The sequence below is a fragment of the Rattus norvegicus genome, chromosome 9, assembly GCF_021556685.1.
Source record: "Rattus norvegicus strain SHRSP/BbbUtx chromosome 9, alternate assembly SHRSP_T2T, whole genome shotgun sequence".
NCBI lineage: Eukaryota > Metazoa > Chordata > Mammalia > Rodentia > Muridae > Rattus > Rattus norvegicus.
Window position 1 is genome coordinate 56,974,739 of NC_141542.1, and position 21,910 is coordinate 56,996,648.

The 21,910-nt window shown below is 45.8% G+C and overlaps 1 protein-coding gene across 2 annotated transcripts; it reads left to right on the top strand.

The window, feature by feature from the left end:
• The first annotated feature begins 9,963 nt into the window (after positions 1-9,963).
• Cnot11 (CCR4-NOT transcription complex, subunit 11) lies at positions 9,964-19,628 on the top strand. Of its 2 annotated transcripts, none has more exons than XM_087566658.1 (7): positions 9,964-10,791; positions 11,510-11,674; positions 12,327-12,479; positions 14,877-15,079; positions 17,096-17,298; positions 19,126-19,222; positions 19,301-19,622. In XM_087566658.1, the coding sequence occupies exons 1-7, from the start codon at positions 10,701-10,703 to the stop codon at positions 19,496-19,498; spliced, it is 1,110 nt and encodes a 369-aa protein (XP_087422784.1). In that variant the 5' UTR covers positions 9,964-10,700; the 3' UTR covers positions 19,499-19,622. The 2 variants fall into 2 exon arrangements, with proteins under 2 accessions (XP_087422784.1, NP_001102264.1); NM_001108794.2 differs by having other exon boundaries at positions 9,970-10,537; positions 19,301-19,628.
• Positions 19,629-21,910: the final 2,282 nt, after the last annotated feature.

A 21,910-nucleotide genomic window follows, 5' to 3' on the forward strand; every position in this document is an offset into this window, starting at 1 on the left:
CCTACTTTCCTGCCTCAGCCTCCTGGGGGCTAAAATTAAGCTGGGTATTTGGGGTGTTTTGTTGTTGTTTTAAGAGAAAAGATGGGGGGTTGGGGATTTAGCTCAGTGGTAGAGTGCTTGCCTAGCAAGCGCAAGTCCCTGGGTTCTGTCCCCAGCTCCGAAAAAAAGAAAAAAAAAGAGAGAAAAGATGGTATTTTATAATCCAGATTGTTGGAGTTTTAATTAAGGTTATGCGAGCATATGGACTTGTGATATGGGCCTGAGATCATATTTTGTGTCATGGTTTGAATATGCTTGGCCCAGGGATGGCACTATCAGGAGGTGTGGCCTTGTTAGAGTGGGCGTGGCCTTGTTGGAGTAGGTGTGTCATTGTGGGTGTGGGCTTAAGTAGCTGCCTGAAGTCAGTCTTCTGCTAGCAGCCTTCAGATGCAGATGTAGAACTCCCAGCTCCTCCTGCACCATGCCTGCCTGGATGCTGCCATGTTCCTACCTTGAGGATAATGGACTGAACCTCTGAACCTGTAAGCCAGCCCCAATTAAATGCTGTCCTTATAAGAGTTGTCTTCCGGCTGGAGAGATGGCTCATCGGTTAAGAGCACTGTCTGCTGTTCCAGAGGTCCTGAGTACAATTCCCAGCAACCATATGGTGGCTCACAACCATCTGTAGTGGGCATCCGATGCCCTCTTCTGGTGTGTCTGAAGACAGCGACAGTGTACCCACATACATGAAATAAATAAATCTTAAAAAGAGACCGGTGTGGCTAAGGCTCCGAAGCCATGGTGTTTTGAGCTTTTGGCCATCTGTGCTGTCAGCTCAGGCTCCTAAGGGAAGCCGGAGTTTGATGGTTCTCAGAAGGAAGGGAGTTAGGAAGGAAGAGAAGCACGAGGGGGCACGCCCATGAGAGCACAGTGCGTAGTAAACTCCTGGTTCTCACCTGGAGACACTTACCATTTGTCCATCGTTACATTTTGTATCCCTTAAAGTTTAAGGAAAAGGGTTGGGAGGGACTAAACTTTATTCAAAAGCATCTCCTGGATTTGTGTTCTCGGCCTCCAGAAGAGGGCATGGGTGTTGGGAGAGGGTGTGGGGTCAGCTTTGCGTGTTGGTAGTGGCCATACAGCCATCAGTGGCAAATGATAATTTTGCCCAATTTCAAAATAAAAGAGAAATAATGGATTTGTCGTCGGCCTTAACAGGTTGGCAACATTGGACCAGTTTCTACTGCCATCTAGTGGTGAGAACACACATATAGACCTTGGAAACACCAAACCTAACCAACCCTGGGAACCATCCACTCTGATATAATAATCTTGGGGTGTTTTCTCCAAAAAGCTCCTCAGGTCATTCCTTGTTTGCTTGTTTGTTTGTTGTTTGTTGAGACAGAGTTTCTCTGCGTAGCCCCGGCTGACCTGGAACTTGTTATACAGACCAGGTTACCCTCGGAGATCCATCTGCCTCTGCCTCTGCCTCTGCCTCTGTCTCTGCCTCTGCCTCTGCCTCTGCTTCTGTCTCCGTCTCCCAAGTGCTCCTAAAGGTGTGTGCCATCACCGCCTGGCTCTGACGTGATATACCTTTGTAAAAGTCTAGTAAACACTGCTTTATAAGATAATATTTTTAGAATTTTTCAGAAGTGTATTTTTAAATATTTGGTTTTATGGAAACACCCTGTTTCTTTAATCCTACAAATACCCAAATTTTATCCCTCTGGGGGCAGACTTAAAGTTCCCAGCTCCTGTCTCCTAAGGAATGGGGTGTTCTGGATGAGTTTTCCTTCTGTAAAACTTGAAGTTTCTGTGATTTAGCAGGCCGGGGGTTGGGGAGTGGATGCAAACAGGCCTTATTTGGTGACAGGTTTGGACGGAAGCAGTCTTGGAAATGTATTGATCACAGAGGCAGCCTTGGAAATGTATTGATCATGCAGATCCATGGACTAGAGTAGAGGGTCTGGAAACAGAGAGCCCTCGTCATCAGATTCTCAGCAACAGTGCTCAGAACACATGAAGAAATGATTCGGGTACTAATGCCCACTGGAGCAGGAATGGGGCTAAATTACCCTAATGTACCCTTGTATGGAGACAAGTTCGAATCCGTCAAAGGCCAGGGCGAAACATTTCCTGATGGAAGCAGAGACAATCTTCTGTCCAGCATTCCAACAGCTGGAGGGACAACAGCAATGGCTGATAAATGGGTCTGAGGGAAAGAAAAGGCTCCTCTCATCAGAGGGAGCAAGAGCAGAGCGGGGAGACCCCACAGGATGTGTCAGCTATTCATCCAGTGGGGGATTGTAGCCAGAAAGTGTAACAGATGAAAAAAATGAAACATCCCAAGAACAAATAGCCCAATCAATCACTACCTGAGAAAATAAATGATTTTTAAAAGAACGCAAATGGTCATCACATGAAACGCATGGAAACATTCAATATCTTCAGCTACCAGAGAAATCTAAGCCACGGTAAAACTCCATCTCACCCCCAGTCAGAACAGTTTTACCAAGAAAACAGTCAGAAATGCTGCCATTAAAACAAACACAGCTCTTGCTCCAAAGCGAAATAAGAGATCCTTTAAAGCTGGGTATGGTGGAACATAGCATGAAGAGGCTAGCCTGGGCTACAGAATGAGAACCCCTGTCTCAAAAAGCAAGCAAGCAAGCAAGCAAACAAACAGTAGTCTATTTCAAGCCAGACTTGAGCGTTCTAAGAATATGGATTTAGACGGCCTGAATGTTAAGTTCTGATACAGTTATAGTCTCAGAACAGAAGGCAGACACAGGCAACACATTGACCAATGCTTCATGTGTGGCTCAGGGGTAGAGCATTACCTAGCATGCTCAAGGCCCTGGATTCAATCCCTAAAACGTCAAAACCGAATCAAAAGAAAACACTTTGGTGTGCATTTCATGTAGGCAGCTTAAGGCAAAGTGGAGAAGCCCTGGAGCTAAGTTGCAGGCGCTGTCTGGTACCACCCCTAGTCTTTGCTTCCGGGAGGCACATTGAGCTTAGCAGGACATTGCGGGTATGTTATCTCAAAGCGGATGTTAGATCAGACACAGAAGCGGGTGATAAATAGCTATTTTAGGAGCAAAAGATAGCCTGAGATAATCTTGACTGCCTACAACAGTCCCATAGCCGAGAGGTTCTAATCAGTCTGTAGAATCTTCAACACAGATGTGACTCTTCCAGGAAAATGTAGTTCACACTGGACTCGATGCCCTAACTGCTGAGTGGGGCTGGAGCCCATAGAGAAAGTCTTTTACCAATGCACCTTCGAAGTATTCTCTCTTCCGGCTGCAACTAAACAATGTTTCTTGGGAAAAGAAGCCAAGTGTGCACAGAAACATCCCTATCTGCTTTCTTGCTTGGATTATGATCTCCAACTGCGCACACACCAGGATGCACATCTTACTGGAAAGGTGGCTCAGGGGTTAAGAGCACTTGCTGAGGATCTGAGTTTGATTCCCGGCACCCATTTAGTGGTTTAACATTTACCAACATCCGTAACTGCAGTTCTAGGGGATCCACACCCTCTTCTGGCCTCTGCAGGGACCAGACACATGGGGCATGGGCAGGCATATAGGCAGAAAACATATACAGAGCAAGAGTGAGAGCGAGAGCGAGAGCGAGAGCGAGAGAGAGAGCGAGAGCGAGAGAGAGAGAGAGAGAGAGAGAGAGAGAGAGAGAGAGAGAGAGTGAGTGTTCTCTGTGGTTTTATACAATGGGAGCTGTATTAAACCCCATGGGGTGGGGGTTGCTAATTACCTAATTCACTTACTGTAGAGATCATAATCCGAGTGGCAACAGTTAAGCCATTGGTAAGTAAGGGGATGGGTGTGTGCAGTCTCTGGATGGTTTGGGGAAGAGCCCTGTAATTCAGAAGGTCAGCAGAGGCTGGGAAACAATGTTTCAGGAAACTGTGGTTTGGCCCAGTTTAAAAGTTCAGCTGTGGATGTGTCAGACCAGACTAACAATGGCCTCCAGCCTGGATTCAAGTGCCCCACAGCATGGCCACTTCATTTTGTCTTCCTTGACAACAAGCACACAGACACAGTCATATAATACTAATATATGTACTTATTTGATTGTTTCTAGGGAGGAGGAGTAATGTTTCCAGATTGTTTTAATGTTTATTTTCAAATAATCCCAAATTTAATGGAAGTTAGGGGATAATGTGTAGACTACACTTCTCCCGCTCTTCTCAATGGTAACACCTTCTAGAAGCGCACCATAGAGTGACAACTAGGAAACCGGCAAAGCCACAATGAGTGTGCATAATTGCCTGAGAACTTATCACATGTGTGGATACAACCCGGAAGCCAGGGCACAGATTTGCTGTCACCAAGATGCTCCCTTATGTGAAGCCTTTAGGGTTGGTCAGACCTATCTCTCTCTCTCTACCTCCAGCATCTCCAACTCGTCTATCTTCTACCTCAGACCTTTAGGGAGATACTGTTTCAGTGTGATGTAGGGACTTTCAAGATGGCTGCAGGGGCTGAGCCCTCTGGAGAACAAAGAAGGAACAGGGGTAGGGAGGTAGCTCAGTTGGCAGAGTTCTTGTCTAACACACAAAGCCCTGGGTTCAGATCTCAGCACTGCCTAAAATTGGTGTAGGGTAGCATGCCTGTGAGTCTCAGCTCTTAGAAACTAGAGGTAAGAAGAGAGGATGTTCAAAGCAAATCTTGGCTACGAGGTGAGTTCAAAGTTAGGAAGGCCTCCACAGTCCCCTCTCACAAGACACCACCAAACGAGCAAGGGTATTGCCACATTTTTTTTTTTTCTTTTCTTTTTTTTTTTTTTTTTTCAGAGCGGAGGACCTTGCACTTGCTAGGCAATCGCTCTACCACCAAGCTAAATCCCCAACCCCTATTGCCGCATTTTAAACGAGTGGCTGTTGTGTAAGATCCAGAGAGACATCTCTGAGCGCTCTCCCCATCCAGCCAGTGCTAAGGTGCTAAGGTGTCTTCCCCTAAGGAGCGTGAGTCCCAGCAAACGCTACAGTTGTCCTGAAAAACCCAACTTGTCCAGCATAGATACTCCGATAAACTCACCGCTGTTCTGTACTGTAGGCTATAGTTGCTGCCGCCCACGGAGGGATGTGGAAGGTGTCACCCTGGGAGGTTGTCCTCTGAAAGAAGGTACCTGCTGCTGACAGGGTGACAGAAGACCCTCTGGTCCCTCAGCTGCCCTGACAGTGTCCCATGATGTCCTGAGAGTGCAAGCCAAAATAGGTCTAGAGATGGGGATGCTAAAGTCTTACTTCTCCCATCAAAGCAGTATACAGGAACACTATGATCCCGATTCGGGCTGCCACTCAAGGAGCATGGTGTGCCCGGCCGGCTACCGCTCTACCTTGTCTGAGCGCACACTGCTTTCAGGACTGGTATGAGTGTCGCCCACAAGGGGGCGCTGTGGTTCCTGACGCCGCTTCTTAGCCTCACACTACTTGGATAGCTAATTAGACTATACTGACTGCTGCAAACGGTTACAAAAGCAGTGGGTCTCTTCCTCCCTCCCTCCCTCCCTCCCTCCCTCCCTCCCTCCCTCCCTCCCTCCCTCCCTCCCTCCCTCCCTCCCTCCCTCCCTCCCTTCTCCCCTCCTCTGGTGTGTAATCGGGTCTAAGACCATTTGCTAGAAGCTGTAGCAATGCGTTGAGAGCAACAACTCTCCTGCCTCCCCCATCCCCCACTATGTTGGCAGCAACTTGTGGGTGTAGGAAAGATCTGACTGAGCTCTGTGTGCTGTTCTGTGTTAGCAACACCAGAACCCACTTCTCCCTTTCGACGCCTGTGAAAGATTGATTGAGATGAAAGTTCCTCATTCCTTTTGGTTGCCATGTTTGCTCTGTGGATCAATGGGTGAGAGTTTGGCCCTCGTTCAGGATTAAATTCCAGCCTCCTAGCCAGACCTCTCTTGGAGTAGATGGCTCTCTTTCAAGTAGCCAGTTAATACAAATGCTTCCCCGACTGTTCCTTGCAACAGAAAGAGAATACTACTACCAAACTCAAGCTGCAAGAACAGGAGACCAAAACTTTTCTGATTGAACCAGGACCACTCCTGGGCCAACAACACTAATAGCTATTCTTTAACATAGCATTGCCATATAGAGTGGGGATCTATTTCTTTAAGTTTTGTGTGTGTGTGTGTGTGTGTGTGTGTGTGTGTGTGTGTGTGCACGTTTGTGGGCACATGGGTGCTATGGTGTGTCAGAGGAAATATTTTGAGAATTAGTTCTCTTCCTCCATGTAGATCAGACACCTGCTTCTGCCCTCTTCAGGCATCAGACATGCACTTAGTATGCAGATATACATGTAGACAGAATACTGTTGTGGTAAAAATAAAACATGGCGGAACCAGTTCCCACGCGTACCCTTGCGGTTGCGCTCTCACTAGTTCTGGCTCCAGCAGGTCATTGGAACAAGCACTCATTTATTTCAGTGGTTCCATGCTGTCCCCAAGTACTCTCTGACCCAGGCAGGTGGCTGCCACAACAGTTTCATACAGAGACCGCCTATCTCGCAGCTCTCTTACTGTGGGCCCTGTTCACATTTCTAGCATCCACACCCTGGTCCTAGTGGCAGCTACCCTCTCACCCTCTGCCGCTGCTCTGTTCACATTCCCAACATCTGTCCCTTAACAGTTATGGTATAAACTCCCAACGACCCATTAAAATCAAGGCTCAACAAACTGCATCCCAACAATCAGATTTCTATGTTAAATTCTCAATCCACAATACATCCACACGATAAACTCACAACCAATTGATAAAGATATAAACCACCCACCTAGATAAGATAAGTTTGCCTACAGAAATCCATCCCAACTACCACCTGGATCTGGGACATCCTTCTCCGTCTCCATCTTGATTCTCCTCCTCCCTCTCCTTCTCTCCTGCCTTACAAAAACTTTGTCCCCGACTTAATTTTTTTTTTTTTTTTTTACTGTCCAATCATGGCCTTGACCTAACTGGTACCAACCCTCACCTGCATATAGACATCAACCTACAGAATACATATAAAATTAATACACATAAAGTTAATTGCTTTAGAAAATTAAATTAATAACAACTACAACAATGACAAAAAAACAAAACAAAACATTACTCACGATATCAGTGACCTTCACAGATCAAAGCACCTGAGAGAACAACTTAGGAGAGCAAAGACTCATGGTTTCACATGCGCCATTCCATCAGGGCAAGGAGGGCTGGGTAGAGCAGAGCCCTTGGCATCATGGCGGGCAGGAGGCAGAAGAGCAGACAGGAAAGAGTCAAGGATGAATATTCTTACCACTGTTGGTTTGCTTCTTCTAGCTAGGCTCCCCCTAAAGCTAAAGATGTCAGAATTGCCCAAACACTGCCATCAGCTGGGTACCAACCTTTTTAAACACAACCCATTTTTGGATGTGTGTGGGGGTGTGTGGGAAGTTTATAATCAAATCCCAGTCTGTGGCATTCAATAGAAAATGTACTAAGAAGACATCTTTTCTTGGAGGAATAAATGGGGTTGTTGTTGTTGTTGTTGTTGTTGTTGTTGTTGTTGTTGTTTTGTTTCTTTTTTGTTTTCCAGCAGAGTTAGGTGTCTTCCATACTGGTGTGGGCTCTCCAGTAGGACCCCCCTGCCCCCCAAAAAATGAATAGGCATCTTTTCAAAAGAGATGGCTTACAGGCTAAGAGCACTGGCTGCTCTTCCTAGGACCCCAGTTCAATCCCCAGCACCCACATGGAGGCATACAACTGTCTAACTCTAATTCTAGGGGATTTGATGCCCTCTTCTGGTCTCCATTGATGCTGCATGTCCGTGGTATCCAGCCGTGCAAGAAGGCAAAGCAACACACACATAACAAATAAAGTAATAAGGAAGTAGTAAGGACAACAATAAAATACCAGTTGCAATCAGGAGGAGTTAGGGTCTGTGGCTCAGTTGGCCGTCACTGCAATGTGCTGTAGTGGAGACCCATGAGCAAAGGTTATCCTTAAGCTGGATGAGCTCATCAGGCTACCCGGCCCCCTTGTGAGGGTAATCCCAGCTGCTCCAACAGCAACAACCACATGGTGCCGACAGCACAGCCTTCCATAGCAGGAGGCCACAGAGAAACTTAGAGGAGACATGACTGAAGGAAAGAAATAAAAAGGAGAGGACATGACTGCTCCTAGGTATTGTGGGGAGAAAGTTTATTGTAGATAAAAGGTTGAGTGTAGGTAGAGGCAGGGACGTCCAGAGTGGACATGACTAGACTGAGCTGGACCTTGTGGGGAGAGGGTGAGACCATGTGCAGCAATCAGGAGTCTAAAGGGACAAAGGAACTGGTAATCAAAATGTCTGGATTCTAGAGGGAAGAGCCTGTGCTGGAAGGGGAGTTCACGGTAGAGAGGGGGTATGCCAGCCATGTCCAGTTAGGGAGGAACTGAGGGATGCTGGGGGAAGCCAGCAGCCAGGTCAGCTTTGATATGTTAACGTTAAGTTTGAAACTTAATAACAATTAAGGGCACCTAACAAAAGAAGCTTTAACCTAAGGGGGGTCGGGGGCTTTGGATAAATGCCAGAAGCTAGTACAAGACTAGGAAGGATTCTCCCCTTGAGGCTTCAGAGGTGGACTGCAGAGCTGATAACTCCAGACTTGCAGCTTCAGGAAGGGAGAGGAAGTCAGCTTCTACTGTGAAAATGTGCTCTGTTTGTGGGGATAGCATAGAAGTCCTAGAAACAAACTGATTGGAAACATAAAGAAGCTCTTGGTACCGTGTTAACCTTGATGAAAATCAGCTCTATTTGGGGCTAGTATTGCTGTGCTCAAATACCTCCAAACATCTTGAAGCACCCATACTATACCAACATTTAAGTTACTAATTAATAATAATTTACAACAATAACTAGCTTGAGTGGGTTTTAGTATTGTAGAGTAGTTGTCATAGAGCATACAATCAATGTAAAAGGGCTCAAAGAGAACGTAGTTGATTAATAATAATAATAGAGGTATTTTGAATCATTTCCCCCGTTTGCCAAGTTATATTTTCTGCTGATTGTAACGTTCATTGGCAGAATCCCTCCACAGGTTTAACGGCAAACTAAACAATGCGCCATACTCAACACCCGTTCCTCAAAATTTCCTTGAGGATTTTAGCCGGTAAATAGAAAATTCTTGAACTGTTTGCCATTTTTAGCACAGGGTAGCTAGCAGGTGATGCTGATGACATTCCGTTGGTTTCTGTAATTCTAGAGTGGGTACTAGTCACCACCCAGAGCATGGGAGTGGGGAGCAGGTAGTGGTGTCTGGGACCTGGACCAAGAGGTTGGTACAAAAGAAGTTTCCCAGGGCTAGAGAGATGGCTCAGCGGTTAAGAGCATTGACTGCTCTTCCAGGGGTTCTGAGTTCAAATCCCAGCAACCACATAGTGGCTCACAGTCATCTGTAATGTAAGTTTCCAGGGTTTTCCAGTATTCAGCCAAGGTGGCCAGAAAAAGAGCCCTAGGGCAGGCTAAGAAAAATGAAGTACTACAAACGACTTTGAAAACGAGTATTTCTTGAGACACTTTCTCGGATTTTTGTTTCTTTCTTATTGATTGATTGAGACAGGGTCTGTCAGTGTAGACCAAGCTGGCCTCAAACTCACAGGGGTTCGTCTGCCTCTACCTTCTTGGTGCCGGTAATCTCACCATGAGCCATCAAGGATGTTATATCGGACAAGATAGACCTATTTTTCAAATTATAACTTAGGTACGATCGACTGGGATAGCTTGGCGCCACCCGCCACTCTAGGATCGCTTCCATGGGGCTTTAACCACAGTTTACCACAGTTTACATTACTGAGTCCACGCGTCCCCGCCCTCCGCGGCGCCCCGCCCACTTCCGGGCACAGTGCCCCGCCCACTCGCGTTCCCGGAACCTCGGCTTGGCCCGGCTTTGCGCTGTTTCTCCGTTCCGCTCGCCTTACTTACGCGCTGTTTTGTTTGCGACGCTGTCGCAGAAGGGTGCGCTTTACGGCCGCGGGGGGACGCAGCGAGCCGGCGCCAGGGCCTTTCGGCCGGGAAGCAGGATAGGCGGGCGAGGTTGATGCCCGGTGGCGGGGCGAGCACGGCGTCTGGCCGGCTTCTCTCAGCGGATCCAAGAGGGGCGCGGGAGGCGGCGGCGTTCCGGAGTGGCCCGGCGGGCTCGAGCGGAGGCCGAGGCGGAGCAGGTGGCCCCGGGTCAGGGAGTGGAGGCCCCGCGGGCAGGATGAGCCTGACCCCGAAGGAGCTCTCGAGCCTGCTGAGCATCATCTCGGAGGAGGCAGGCGGCGGCAGCACCTTCGAGGGCCTGTCCACCGCCTTCCACCACTACTTTAGCAAGGCCGACCACTTCCGCCTGGGCTCGGTGCTGGTGATGCTGCTGCAGCAACCGGACCTGCTGCCCAGCGCCGCGCAGCGCCTCACGGCGCTCTACCTTCTCTGGGAGATGTACCGCACCGAGCCGCTCGCCGCTAACCCGTTCGCAGCCAGCTTCGCGCACCTGCTCAACCCGGCGCCGCCAGCCCGGGGCGGACAGGAGCCCGATCGGCCCCCGCTCTCAGGTACGACCCGCAGCCTGCTGTTCTGTGGGAGCTCGTCGGCTGGGAACATATTCGGCTTCCTCAGAGAGGATCGACCCTCCCTCCCTTTCCATACTTTGTTCCACTAAAATGGGGGTGGGTAGTCAGAAGTTGCAAGCTTCTTTTCAAACTCACTGCACCCCAGATGATCCCTCCCAATCGAAAAAGCCAACGCATCGTACAAGCCCACCGATGGTCTGGACTTATTTTAAGTATGTCAGATACGGTTCGTTCAGGTAAGGTCCTGAGGTATGCGGAGTAGCCAATGGCAGAGTCCACCCCCTTTTTAAAGCCTCTGAGTAAAGAAGTCGATATTAAGAACCTGAAGAAGTGGCAGGTTGAGATCCGCATTATACAACATCTAAAGTCTTTGCAGCCGCCTCCCTCCTTCCTTGGTCTGCTGTAATGTCATGGGAGCAGAGGATGAAGTTGTTTCTAATTAACTGTTCCAAGATGCATGTATGTGTCCCGGGCAATACTGTGGAATGTTTACTATTGCAGCATTGCAAAGATCGGGCACAGGTTTACATCTGAGGATGCTCCCCTAACTTATGTACCGAGGATGGAACCCAGGGTCACTTCCTCTATACCACGAGCCTAGCCCAGGACTCTGGTACAGCTGTACTCGCAGTCACAGGCTGCATTTCAGAAAGCTACCATATTGTAGTTTTTAGCCTTTGCAGGACTCAAAGTATTTGATAACCACAAGTTTCACTGACGTCTCCATAGGTCCACATTGTCTCAAGTGATATATTTGTTTATGGACTAATATGAGTATACTAAATGTACATATTCGATTAGCTGGAACTCAGTTACATTTAGTTCATAGAAACGAAACGGCTCACAGTGTGGCGAGCAGGAAACAGCTAAGTGTCAAGTTAACTGTTAAAGTTAAGTTTTGAAAATTTAAAAGTAGCCTTTGTCGAGAAATCGGCATGTATTTTTTGTTTGCAGGGTTTCTGCCTCCTATAACTCCGCCAGAAAAGTTCTTTCTTTCCCAGCTCATGCTGGCACCCCCGAGGGAGCTGTTCAAAAAGACACCTCGCCAGATTGCACTCATGGATGTCGGAAACATGGGGCAGTCTGTGGATATTAGTGGCCTTCAGTTAGCCCTGGCAGGTAAGGAAGGGCCAGAGACTGGGACATTCTTACTGGTCCTTGAGATTCTCTACTTAAAAAAAAAAATTAAGATTTTTTATATATATAATTTACACTTTTGCTTGTTTTTGTTTGATCCTCTCTCATCCTGCCCTGGCCTCCCTGCCTTGTCAACCCTCCCCCCCCCCTTTTGTTTGTTTGTTTTGAGACCTGGTGGGTTTCTTTGTGTAGCCTTGGCTGTCCTGAAATGTGCTGTGCAGCCCATGCTGGCCTCTAACTGAGCTCTTGCTGGCTGACCAGCTCCCACCTTGAGTACACCTTTGTATCCTAGTACCCTCCTTCACTCTCCTTTCCGTTTCCTTTTTCTGTGTGCATCTGACCCCAACCCGGCCTCAGTCTCACACCTCCCTGCCGTCCATCCACCTCCCTCTATCTTTTCTTTTGGGGTTATTTTACTATTATTATTGTTTGGTTTATAGGATTTAAAGATATTTACTTTGTACCCCATTCTGTTCCTGGTGTTCTCAGTTTTAAAATGTTCTCTCTCCCCTGTCCCTGCCCCCAGTTTCAAATGCCAGGGCTGGCCTTGGATGCTTGATTTTTGTGTCTACCTTCCAGGTATGGCTCACAGGGCTTAAGTGCTTTAAATGCTCCTTGTCTGAATCTGTTCCAGAGCGTCAGTCTGAGCTGCCAACCCAGAGCAAAGCTAGCTTCCCAAGCATCCTCAGTGACCCGGACCCGGACTCCTCTAACTCTGCGTTTGACAGCTCAGTTGCCTCTCGGATCACAGAGTCTTTAGTCAGCGGACCCAAGCCGCCCATCGAAAGTAGGTGTCTGTCCAGACCACCTACTGAAAGTAGGTGTGTGTGTGAGCCGGCTTTATTTTCTCAGGTTTACAGTCCAGCAGCATTCTGGAGTCCTAAGGTTCTATAGTATCCGTTCACTGATAACAGACTTCCTGCCTTGCCATCTAGAGTATAGCAAACACCAGCCACTAGTTCTACACTAGGATGTTTATTACTTGTTTGATATACATATATGTGTGTGTGTACACATACATATACGTATACATACACACACATATACACCTGTATACATACATATGTGTATACATATATGCCTGCCTGCAGATAGAAGTTCAGATTTTACAAAAGTGAATGTTCTTGTTTTAATGAAACAGTCTTATGTACTGTAAAGTAGCCTTAAAAATTTCTATGTAGCTGAGGGTGACCTTAAAGTCCTGGTCCTCATACTTCTGTCTCCCAAGTGCTATGGTGACTGAGATGGCCATGTCTGGCTTTGTTTGTTTACAGTGTTTGGGTTCAAACCCAGGAGTGTTTGTGTAAAAGGAAAGGACGCCACAGGTCAGCCATGTCTCCAGCCCCCTAGATGAGTCTCCCTAACGTGTGTCCAGTGGAGGTCCTTTTATACCTAGTAGTCTTACCATCTCCGTCCGTCTGTCTGACCATAGCTGACAGTCCTTACTCTGCTTTCCCTGGAAACCAACCAAACCAAACAGAAACCCACGGGTACCATCTGGGTGGTTTGAGTGATGAAGACGTTCTGCATAGGGGGTAGAGCATCATCCCCTGGTCACAGGACGTCCAGGATTTTGAAGCTTACGTCAAATGTGACTTCCATTCGGTGTAATCTCTGTGGCATAAGAGGGTTTACTGTTTGCAGTTTCAGCTCATTACAAGCCTGTCTCCAGTTATGTGGTGGTTTGGTTTGTACAGGATTTCTCTAAGTAGCCCTGGCTATCCTATAACTTACTCTGGCCTGGAGCTCAGAGATCCACCTGCCTCTGGGTTTGATTGCATGGACCATTGGTCAGCTATGTGCATAACTGAGCATAGCTGCACCTCAGCATCCCTACCTCTCAGGAGAAGTACTTCCTTGTGCTGAAGGCTCTTTGTGAGGAGAGGTAACGGGAATTCACTCTGGTGATGCTGGTGAGGGGACCCTGGAGATAATTGGCTTGGTGATCCTTTGCCAGGAACAAGCCAGATCTCCACTTCGGCTGATAGTGGGATCCATAATACAATGAACTACCTTCTGTCCTGTGTGGAAAATGCTCTCCGGAAGGCTGTGATGGGACTGGGTAAAATCAAGCAGGGAGAGGGAGTTCTTGTACCCCAGTGTAGTGGAAATTACGAAGTTCTTATCTCCTGGGCCTTTTGTGGGGCTTAGCAGGCAGGCAGGATGCACAGCTGGATAGAGGACTGGGTGTCTATCGTGTTAAATACTGAGATTTATAGTAAAGTTGTCTTATTGTGCGTGGTTGTTTGTGTATAGCACTGTGGGTCACTGGAGTTAGGCTGCATGTGTTATATATAAGAACATAATACACCACCGGGGCAAGCTGTGTGTTCAGGTGTTGTCAGATGAGGTCTCATTGTGTAGCTACTGAATGAAGGACAATGTTAGTTCAGAAGTACTGATGAGTTACACATCAACCTTGAGTTGTGGGGATAGCCCCAAGCACGATGTATAGCATTCTGAGACCCTAGGGGCCAAAAAAAGAAAGGGGGTTGGGGGGCTCATAAAATTTTAATTTTATGTTAGGTATGGTGACAATACCTTTAGTCCCAGCACTTGGGAAGCAGAGGCAGGCAGATCTCTGTGAGTTTGAGGGTAGCCTGGTCTACATAGTGAATCCCAGGACAGTCAGGGACATAATGAGACTTTAAGATAACAATCAAGGGTTGGGGATTTGGCTCAGTGGTAGAGCGCTTGCCTAGCAAGCGCAAGGCCCTGGGTTCAGTCCCCAGCTCCAAAAAAAAAAAAAAAAAAAGATAACAATCATAATCATCAGCCAAGTTGACATCTGCATCCTCAGCCTAAGTGGATATGCTTGCATTAAAACTTAATTCATGGGGTTGGGGATTTAGCTCAGTGGTAGAGCACTTGCCTAGCAAGCGCAAGGCCCTGGGTTCAATCCCCAGCTCTGGGAAAAAAAAAAAAAACAAAAAAAACCTTAATTCTTTCTAAAAAACAGATTTGGTATCTGGCGTCATGCTGGTGTGTGTGTTTGTGTGTGTGTGTGTGTGTGTGTGTGTGTGTGTTGGTTATAATTTGAGCAGAACTCTGATCTTATATTATTACTATTTGAAGCATGTTTTATAATGTGTCCTTGTTAAAGGCATTCTTGTACTTGATTAAATGCATATAGGGTGTGTGTAAATGTTAGCTTGCTGATAGTCTTGTATTACTCTCATTATAGGTCATTTTCGCCCAGAGTTCATCCGCCCACCACCACCTCTCCACATCTGTGAGGATGAACTGGCCTGGCTCAATCCTACAGAACCCGAGCATGCCATTCAATGGGACAGGTCAATGTGTGTGAAGAATAGCACTGGTGTGGAGATCAAGAGGATCATGGCAAAAGCCTTCAAAAGCCCTCTGTCCTCTCCCCAACAAACACAGGTATGTATGGATTACACTATCCCATCTGTGCTCATCACAGTTTTCTTCCCAGGAAGTAGTAAGTGGGCAGTCAGTTGTTGATGTGAACCAGCAGGAGCAACAGAGGTCTTCACAATCCCAGCCGCTGTGTTGTGACCTTTCCTTGTTTGGCAGTTTTGCTCCGCTGAGACAAGAGGTCTAATGACTAAAAATGTCTAGACTCTTCCATTTTGTCTTGGAGAGAGGTAGGAGAGGGCGAGTGTCAGTCGGACACTGTTCAGTCGGGCACATCATCTGCATTACTGCATCAGGCTGGACAGTGACTCTGGATGGTGTATGGGGTTACTAGTGTTTTATAAAAAAGGAGGTTCAGGGAATGCTCTAGACATTAGCTACAGTGTTTAATGGTAGACTGAGGATATCTTTCCTGCTACCCAAAGTTACAACTAGATGGATCCCCTGAGGAAGCAGAGCAAAGATACCAGGTGGTTGTAGATTTTGTTAGATTTTCACACTTTCAAGTTAGAACTGATAGGGAGACACACTTACCTCCAAGCTAGTTTTTTATTTAAAGTACAGATTTTTTTTTTTTTTAAAGATTTATTTATTTTTTTATACATAAGTACTTGCTGTCTTCAGACACCAGAAGAGGGCATTAAATCCCATCACAGATGGTTGTGAGCCACCATGTGGTTGCTGGGAATTGAACTCAGACCTCTGGAAGAGCAGTCAGTGCTCTTAACCACTGAGCCATCTCTCCAGCCCCTAAAGTACAGATTTTTTAAAAAGTTTGTTTTATACACATGGGTGGTTTGTCTGCATGTATATCTGTGTACCATGTGCATGCAGTGTCCACAGATGCCAGAAGAGAGCATCATCCTCTGGAACTGGACTTAGTGATACTGTGAGCCTCCATGTGAGTGCTGGGAACCAAACCCTGGTCCTCTAGAGAGTAGCAAGTGCTCCTGACCACTGAACTATTTCCTGGCCTCCCCACAAATATTTTTAAGTGATGTGATAACAGTTGTAGTCTGTTGCTCTTAGATGATCATGAAATGGTCCAGTGTTGAATACACAAGTAGGTAAAAGGAGATAGAGTTAGAAGGGATGGGTGTGATGCGTGCCTGCAACCCCAGCACGTGGGAGACAGAGACTGAGACTCAGCAGTTACAGGCCAGGCTCCACGGGATGAGGAGCTCAAAGCCAGCCTCAAAATAAATGGACTTTTAAAAGAAAGAAAAAGTACATATTTGGACAGAGAGAAAAAATGTTTTCCCATCTCTTGGATTTGCAAAGCATGGGTATGTTTTGAGCCGTGAAGTACTGCAGGTGGAGGACGGAAGTGTTGCCTGTTCTGTCCCTCTCTGGGGCGCTTGGGTAAGACAGGGCGTGGCTCCTGTTCTCAATTATTCCAGCTCTTTTGTGGCTTTTTTTTTTTTTTTAAATGGAGAAAAGGTCTGCCTATATACCTCAGATATCCTTGAACTCATTGTGTAGCCCAGGCTACCTGCCTCCTGTCTCAGTGCTTGTATTACTGTGTGCCAGTACACTCAACTTGATGTGTGTGTTTTGGGAGAAGTTGATAATTAAAATTTCTAAGAATGACACTATTGTTAAATTGTATACTACCAGGGTGGGGGTTTGGCTCACTGGTATAGAGCGCTTGCCAGCAAGCGCAAGGCCCTGGGTTCGGTCCCCAGCTCTGAAAAAAAGAAAAGAAAAAAAAATTGTATACTACCAGACAAAACCAAGTTGTCAATGTCTAGAGGAAGGAGGACTATGAATTTTTTAATTGTCCTTTATTTTTGTATCATTGCAAATCACTGAAAAAAAAATAGATAGATAGATAGTATCAGTGAAAATATATGGAGACATAGTAAACATTGGCTTTGAGGGAAGAAATTTAACAAATTAACAAAGATAGTTGTTGTAATTTATGTATAAACACTTCTGTTTGTATGCAGGAAAGTTGTCTAATATGACCCAAGAACCTTTCAACTTGTGTTTTTTTTTTTGTTTGTTTCATTTTGTTTTTAGCTCCTGGGTGAGTTGGAAAAAGATCCCAAACTTGTTTATCACATTGGCCTTACTCCAGCGAAACTTCCAGACCTAGTGGAAAACAACCCATTAGTCGCTATAGAAATGCTGCTGAAACTAATGCAGTCAAGCCAGATCACCGAGTATTTCTCGGTCCTGGTCAATATGGACATGTCCTTACATTCAATGGAAGTTGTGAATCGGTAAGTGCTCATGTTCCGCCAGAGCTGGTAGGTATACAGCACCTCGTCAGATTACCCAGAGGTTTGAAAAGCTGTAGTACGGTCTCTTTCCTTTTCTGATTCTGTTACCCTGAGCTAGTCCTTAGTGTTCACTGCATTTAATTTAATCTCAATTTGTAAGAACTCAGTTGTTGAATTTACTGTCTTAGAGAATCAGGTTTTATGTTCCTTGATAGCCAGCAGTGGCGGCATGCATGTGTGGGTCTTAGAACTGGACCTCTAGGCATGCTGTCATGTGGTTACTAGTATTCTCCCAGCTTTGTTATTTGAGACAGTCTCTGTATAACCCTGACTGTCCTAGAACTCAATTTGTAGGCCAGGCTGGCCTCAGATTCATGGAGATCCACTTGCCTCCAACCCCCAAGTGCTGGAATCAAAGATCTGGACCGGCACACCCAGTTTCCCAGTTCTTTCTTGATTTTGTTCAATGAACATCAAGGAAAGAATACAGTCCCTTCCCTGTTGGTGTGTTTAGTTTGTCTTTTATTTTCCTTATAGATATAATAGTTTAGGTAAATTGTGAACTAAATGCAGTGAGGTGGATGGGGTATTAATTTTCTGAGGTAGTTTTTTTCTTTTTTCTTTTTTTTGGAGATAGGATCTTATAGTATCCTGGTAGCTTCAAGTTCATAGCAGTTCGTCTGCCTCATTCTCTGAATGCTGGAATCATGGGTGTGAATCAGATTACATTTTGAGCATCCATATATAAGTTGGCAGTTGTTTCAACCTTGAACTAAGGAATGTGCTGGTCACCTGGTGACAGTAGCTGGGCTGATAGCTCTGCACAGGAGAGGGCTGGGAGAGGAAGGGAAGCTTGGTAAGGCCATCACTGGCAGACTGCCTGGCTATTTGTGCAGAGCTTGCTGCTTGCTTCCACCTCTCCTTGCTGGGCCCTCCTCTACTATAGATGCAGTTGCTATGTTTGCATTTGGCTAGGTTCTGCCGTTGGATGGAGCAATCAGAGTTCATGGATTCTCCCTCCCGGCATTCCTGTGCTACTGCCTCTACCTGTCAGTCAAGTCCCATCTTTGCTTGTTTCCTAGCTCCTTCATATTTATTAAGTCCAAGGATCAAGCAGCCTTGCTGATGCACAACACTAATCTCTGTGGACGACGTAGCGGCTGGTTGTAGCTTTCTTAAAGTACCTTAGTGCCTTAGGCTTAAGGATGTATAGATTTAGAAGAGTTGTGATGTTTCTTGGGCTGAACCTGACTCCATTTCTTATGCTTCACTTCTCATTTGGGAAGACCTCTCTTGGCTTTATGGACTAAGCTTGTCTCGTCACGTAGCTGCTGTTTCTGTGTAATGGCAGCTCCAAGCCTGCTTGCCTTGCTCAGCTCTCAAGAAGGCCTTTTGTTCCATTATCAGCTAAGTAACCTCTCAAGGCTTTGCCAGGTTCCTGTTACTGCTCCAAAGCCCCATGTTAGTCTGATTATAGGTTGTTCTGTTTAGTCTATACTTCACCTCAGACACACACTGCCTCTCATAGTGCTTGTACTGCTGAGGTGATTTGAGGCTTAGAAGGGAGAGACCGTGACTGACAGTGATTCAGCCAGGCGTACTCAGGGATAGGATACTCATTGCTTAAAGGACCATTACAGAGTGTAATTCATGATACAGACTTCATAGAAGCATCAGACATTTAAATGGCCATGGCTCTTAGGTTTAAAACTAGAGAACTGGGTCAGATAAATTATTATTAGATGACCACAGGGAAATTTGGGCTTTATGATTAGTTTCTCCGTATTAGCAAACAGTTAACAGCTCAACTTTTCTTTTGTGAAACAGACTAACTACAGCTGTGGACCTACCTCCTGAATTTATTCACCTATACATATCCAATTGCATTTCTACTTGTGAACAAATTAAGGATAAATATATGCAGGTGAGTAGTATAAATGTTTATAACATTATCATCTGCCAAGAATACAAGTTTCTAAACTCGTTCCTTTTTCTTTTCCAGAATCGCTTGGTGCGTCTTGTGTGTGTGTTTCTCCAGTCTTTGATCCGTAACAAAATTATTAACGTGCAGGACTTGTTTATAGAAGTGCAGGCCTTCTGCATTGAATTCAGCAGGATACGGGAAGCTGCAGGCCTATTTCGGCTGCTGAAGACACTGGACACTGGGGAAACCCCTTCTGAGACCAAAGTATCAAAATAATACCTCAGCAGAACTGCCCCTTCTATCGCTCAACTGTATTTGGATTGGTTTTTAAACTGTTGTAATTCTTGAGTGGATTGCTTGCTTTATCTAAGAAATATAAATGACACTTTATTTACTTAAAGCAAAATTTCCTTTTTCCTAGATGTTTCCCATGGATGACTTTGGTAAGAACTTGGTGAAATGTATCTTTTGGCTGTCTTGCTGACGACAATCCACATGAAGAATAGTTACTCTATAATAGTTACTGCAAGAAAGGAGGTGCAGATGTTTCTCTTTAATTTCAAACACAGTACCTGTTCCTTTTAGAAAACACTGTAGGTTTCTGAAAAACCAGGAATTTGCTTTTGTAGCTTCTAGTGTGAAGCATGCTCATAAGAGCAGAGATGCTGGGAATTTACGGTGAAGCAGGGTGACAAAGGAGGGCACACACTTCCTGACAACAGGATTCTTGCCCCAGTGACACATGAGCATCTCAGGCGGGACCTTCTCCCAGGCTGATGGCTGGCATTTGTTCTTTCTTAACCAGTCTGAGATGGGCGTGGTTTTTGTGGTCTTGAAGACAAATAGGAGCTGTCACACCAGAAGTGTGTACCTCAGATGCTGTTTGGTGAGGAGGTAGATTTCAGTCAGTACTTGGGACAGTGGTGCCTTAATTAAGACAGGGTCCTCTGTGTAATCCTGGAGCTCACTGTGTAGAATAGGCTGGCCTGGAAATCAGATCCTTCTGCCTTTGCATGCTGTGATTAAAGGTGTATACCACCAAATCCAGCCTTTTTATTTTTATATGTTGTCTGACATATCTTTTTATTTAAAGAAATTATGAAAAATTAGTTTTTGGGAGATATCTCTAGAACTGATTTATGGGGACATAATTCGTCCTACATCTGTCAAGAGTTAAAGGAAGCCAAGCTTTGATTTTGTTTTATTGTACAATTACAACAGTGGAGAAGGAACAGGTAGAAATGAGCCTTGAGCCCCTACAGGAGTGACCCCCTCTGAACTAAACAGCTGACTTCTCTCAATGCCCCAAAGTGGCCACCATGATTTTGCAGATGGCACTGGGTGAAAAACAGCCCATGACCAAACCACTGTTTTAGAATGACAAGTTTCAAAGACTCACTGTAGGCAACAGCTCTACAGCAGATAGGCAAATCTGTCCTATAGCACAGGTTAGGTATGGCTGCAGCCCAGCACAAATTGAAAACCTAATTAAAATGATAGTAGACAGATGCAGATAATTACTCCCAACCACTGGACTGCAGTTGGGGACACCTATGGTTGAATTGGGAAGGATTGAAGGAGCTGAAGGGGAGGATGAACTCATAGGAAGGCCAGGAGTCTTAACTAACCCAGACCCCAGGGAGATCCCAGAGACTGAGCCACTAACCAGGCAGCACATACACAGCAGAGGACTGCCTGGTCTGGCCTCAGTAGTAGATGTACCTAACCTTGAGAAACCTGAGACTCCAGGGAGTGGGGAGGCCTGGCCGGGACTCGGGGGTAGAACCTCTTGGGGAGGAGTGGGATGAGGAACTGTGGGAGGGGGGCTTGGGAGGGGCAATGGCTGGAATGTAAATAAAGGAAAAAGGAAAAAAATGACAGTTTCTTATTTAGGGGAAGGGTCTATGTGTGTGCATTTATTTGTAGAACTTGGTTGTATGGCTCTTGAGTGTCTACTTCGTAGATGACAAGTATCCGGTCAAGATGTCTGTGAGTATAGTAAAATACCTTTACCCTGCAGCCAACAAGGACACAACTGGGATCCATGAACAAAAACCCCTAAAGCTTTAACATGTATTTGTCCATAAAGCCTGTCACCTCATTAAGCTTACAACTAGGAGATGGTAATTCATTATGTTTGCTCAGTTTAGAAAATGCAATTGCCAGCTCCCCACCCCAGGCATGAGCTGGGAAGGGATCCTTGCAGTGAAAACTACAGCAAAAAGGCACAAGCAACTCAAGCTTTCAGACTTCTGTGTATTGAAAAACAAGCTGCTGTAGCACAGAGGGGAAAATTGCAAGTCCTCTCTTGATTTTGAAATCCCAAACAAATGTCTCAAATAATGAGGAAGGACAAGATCACAGTCTTGTTGTTCACTAGGAAAATGAAGAGAAGCTGTGCTTGGTGAACATTACGTACATAAATCAAGTTTATAATGCCACCAGATGGCTGCTGGTTTAGCATGTGTAAAAGACAAAGGTATGTACACCGCACACTGGTGCGGTCCTGTAGTCGTCCCAGCTACAGCCAACTGTTTGGATCCAGGAAGTTAGGGGCAGCCTGGGCAATGAGTTATGTATTCTTGAGACTGAATAACTACAATCAACTTTTAAGTATAATTGAATGAGTTTAATATAGGTTAGGTAACTTCAAAGTTTTTAATCCAACTTAAGTCTTCAAATCACCTG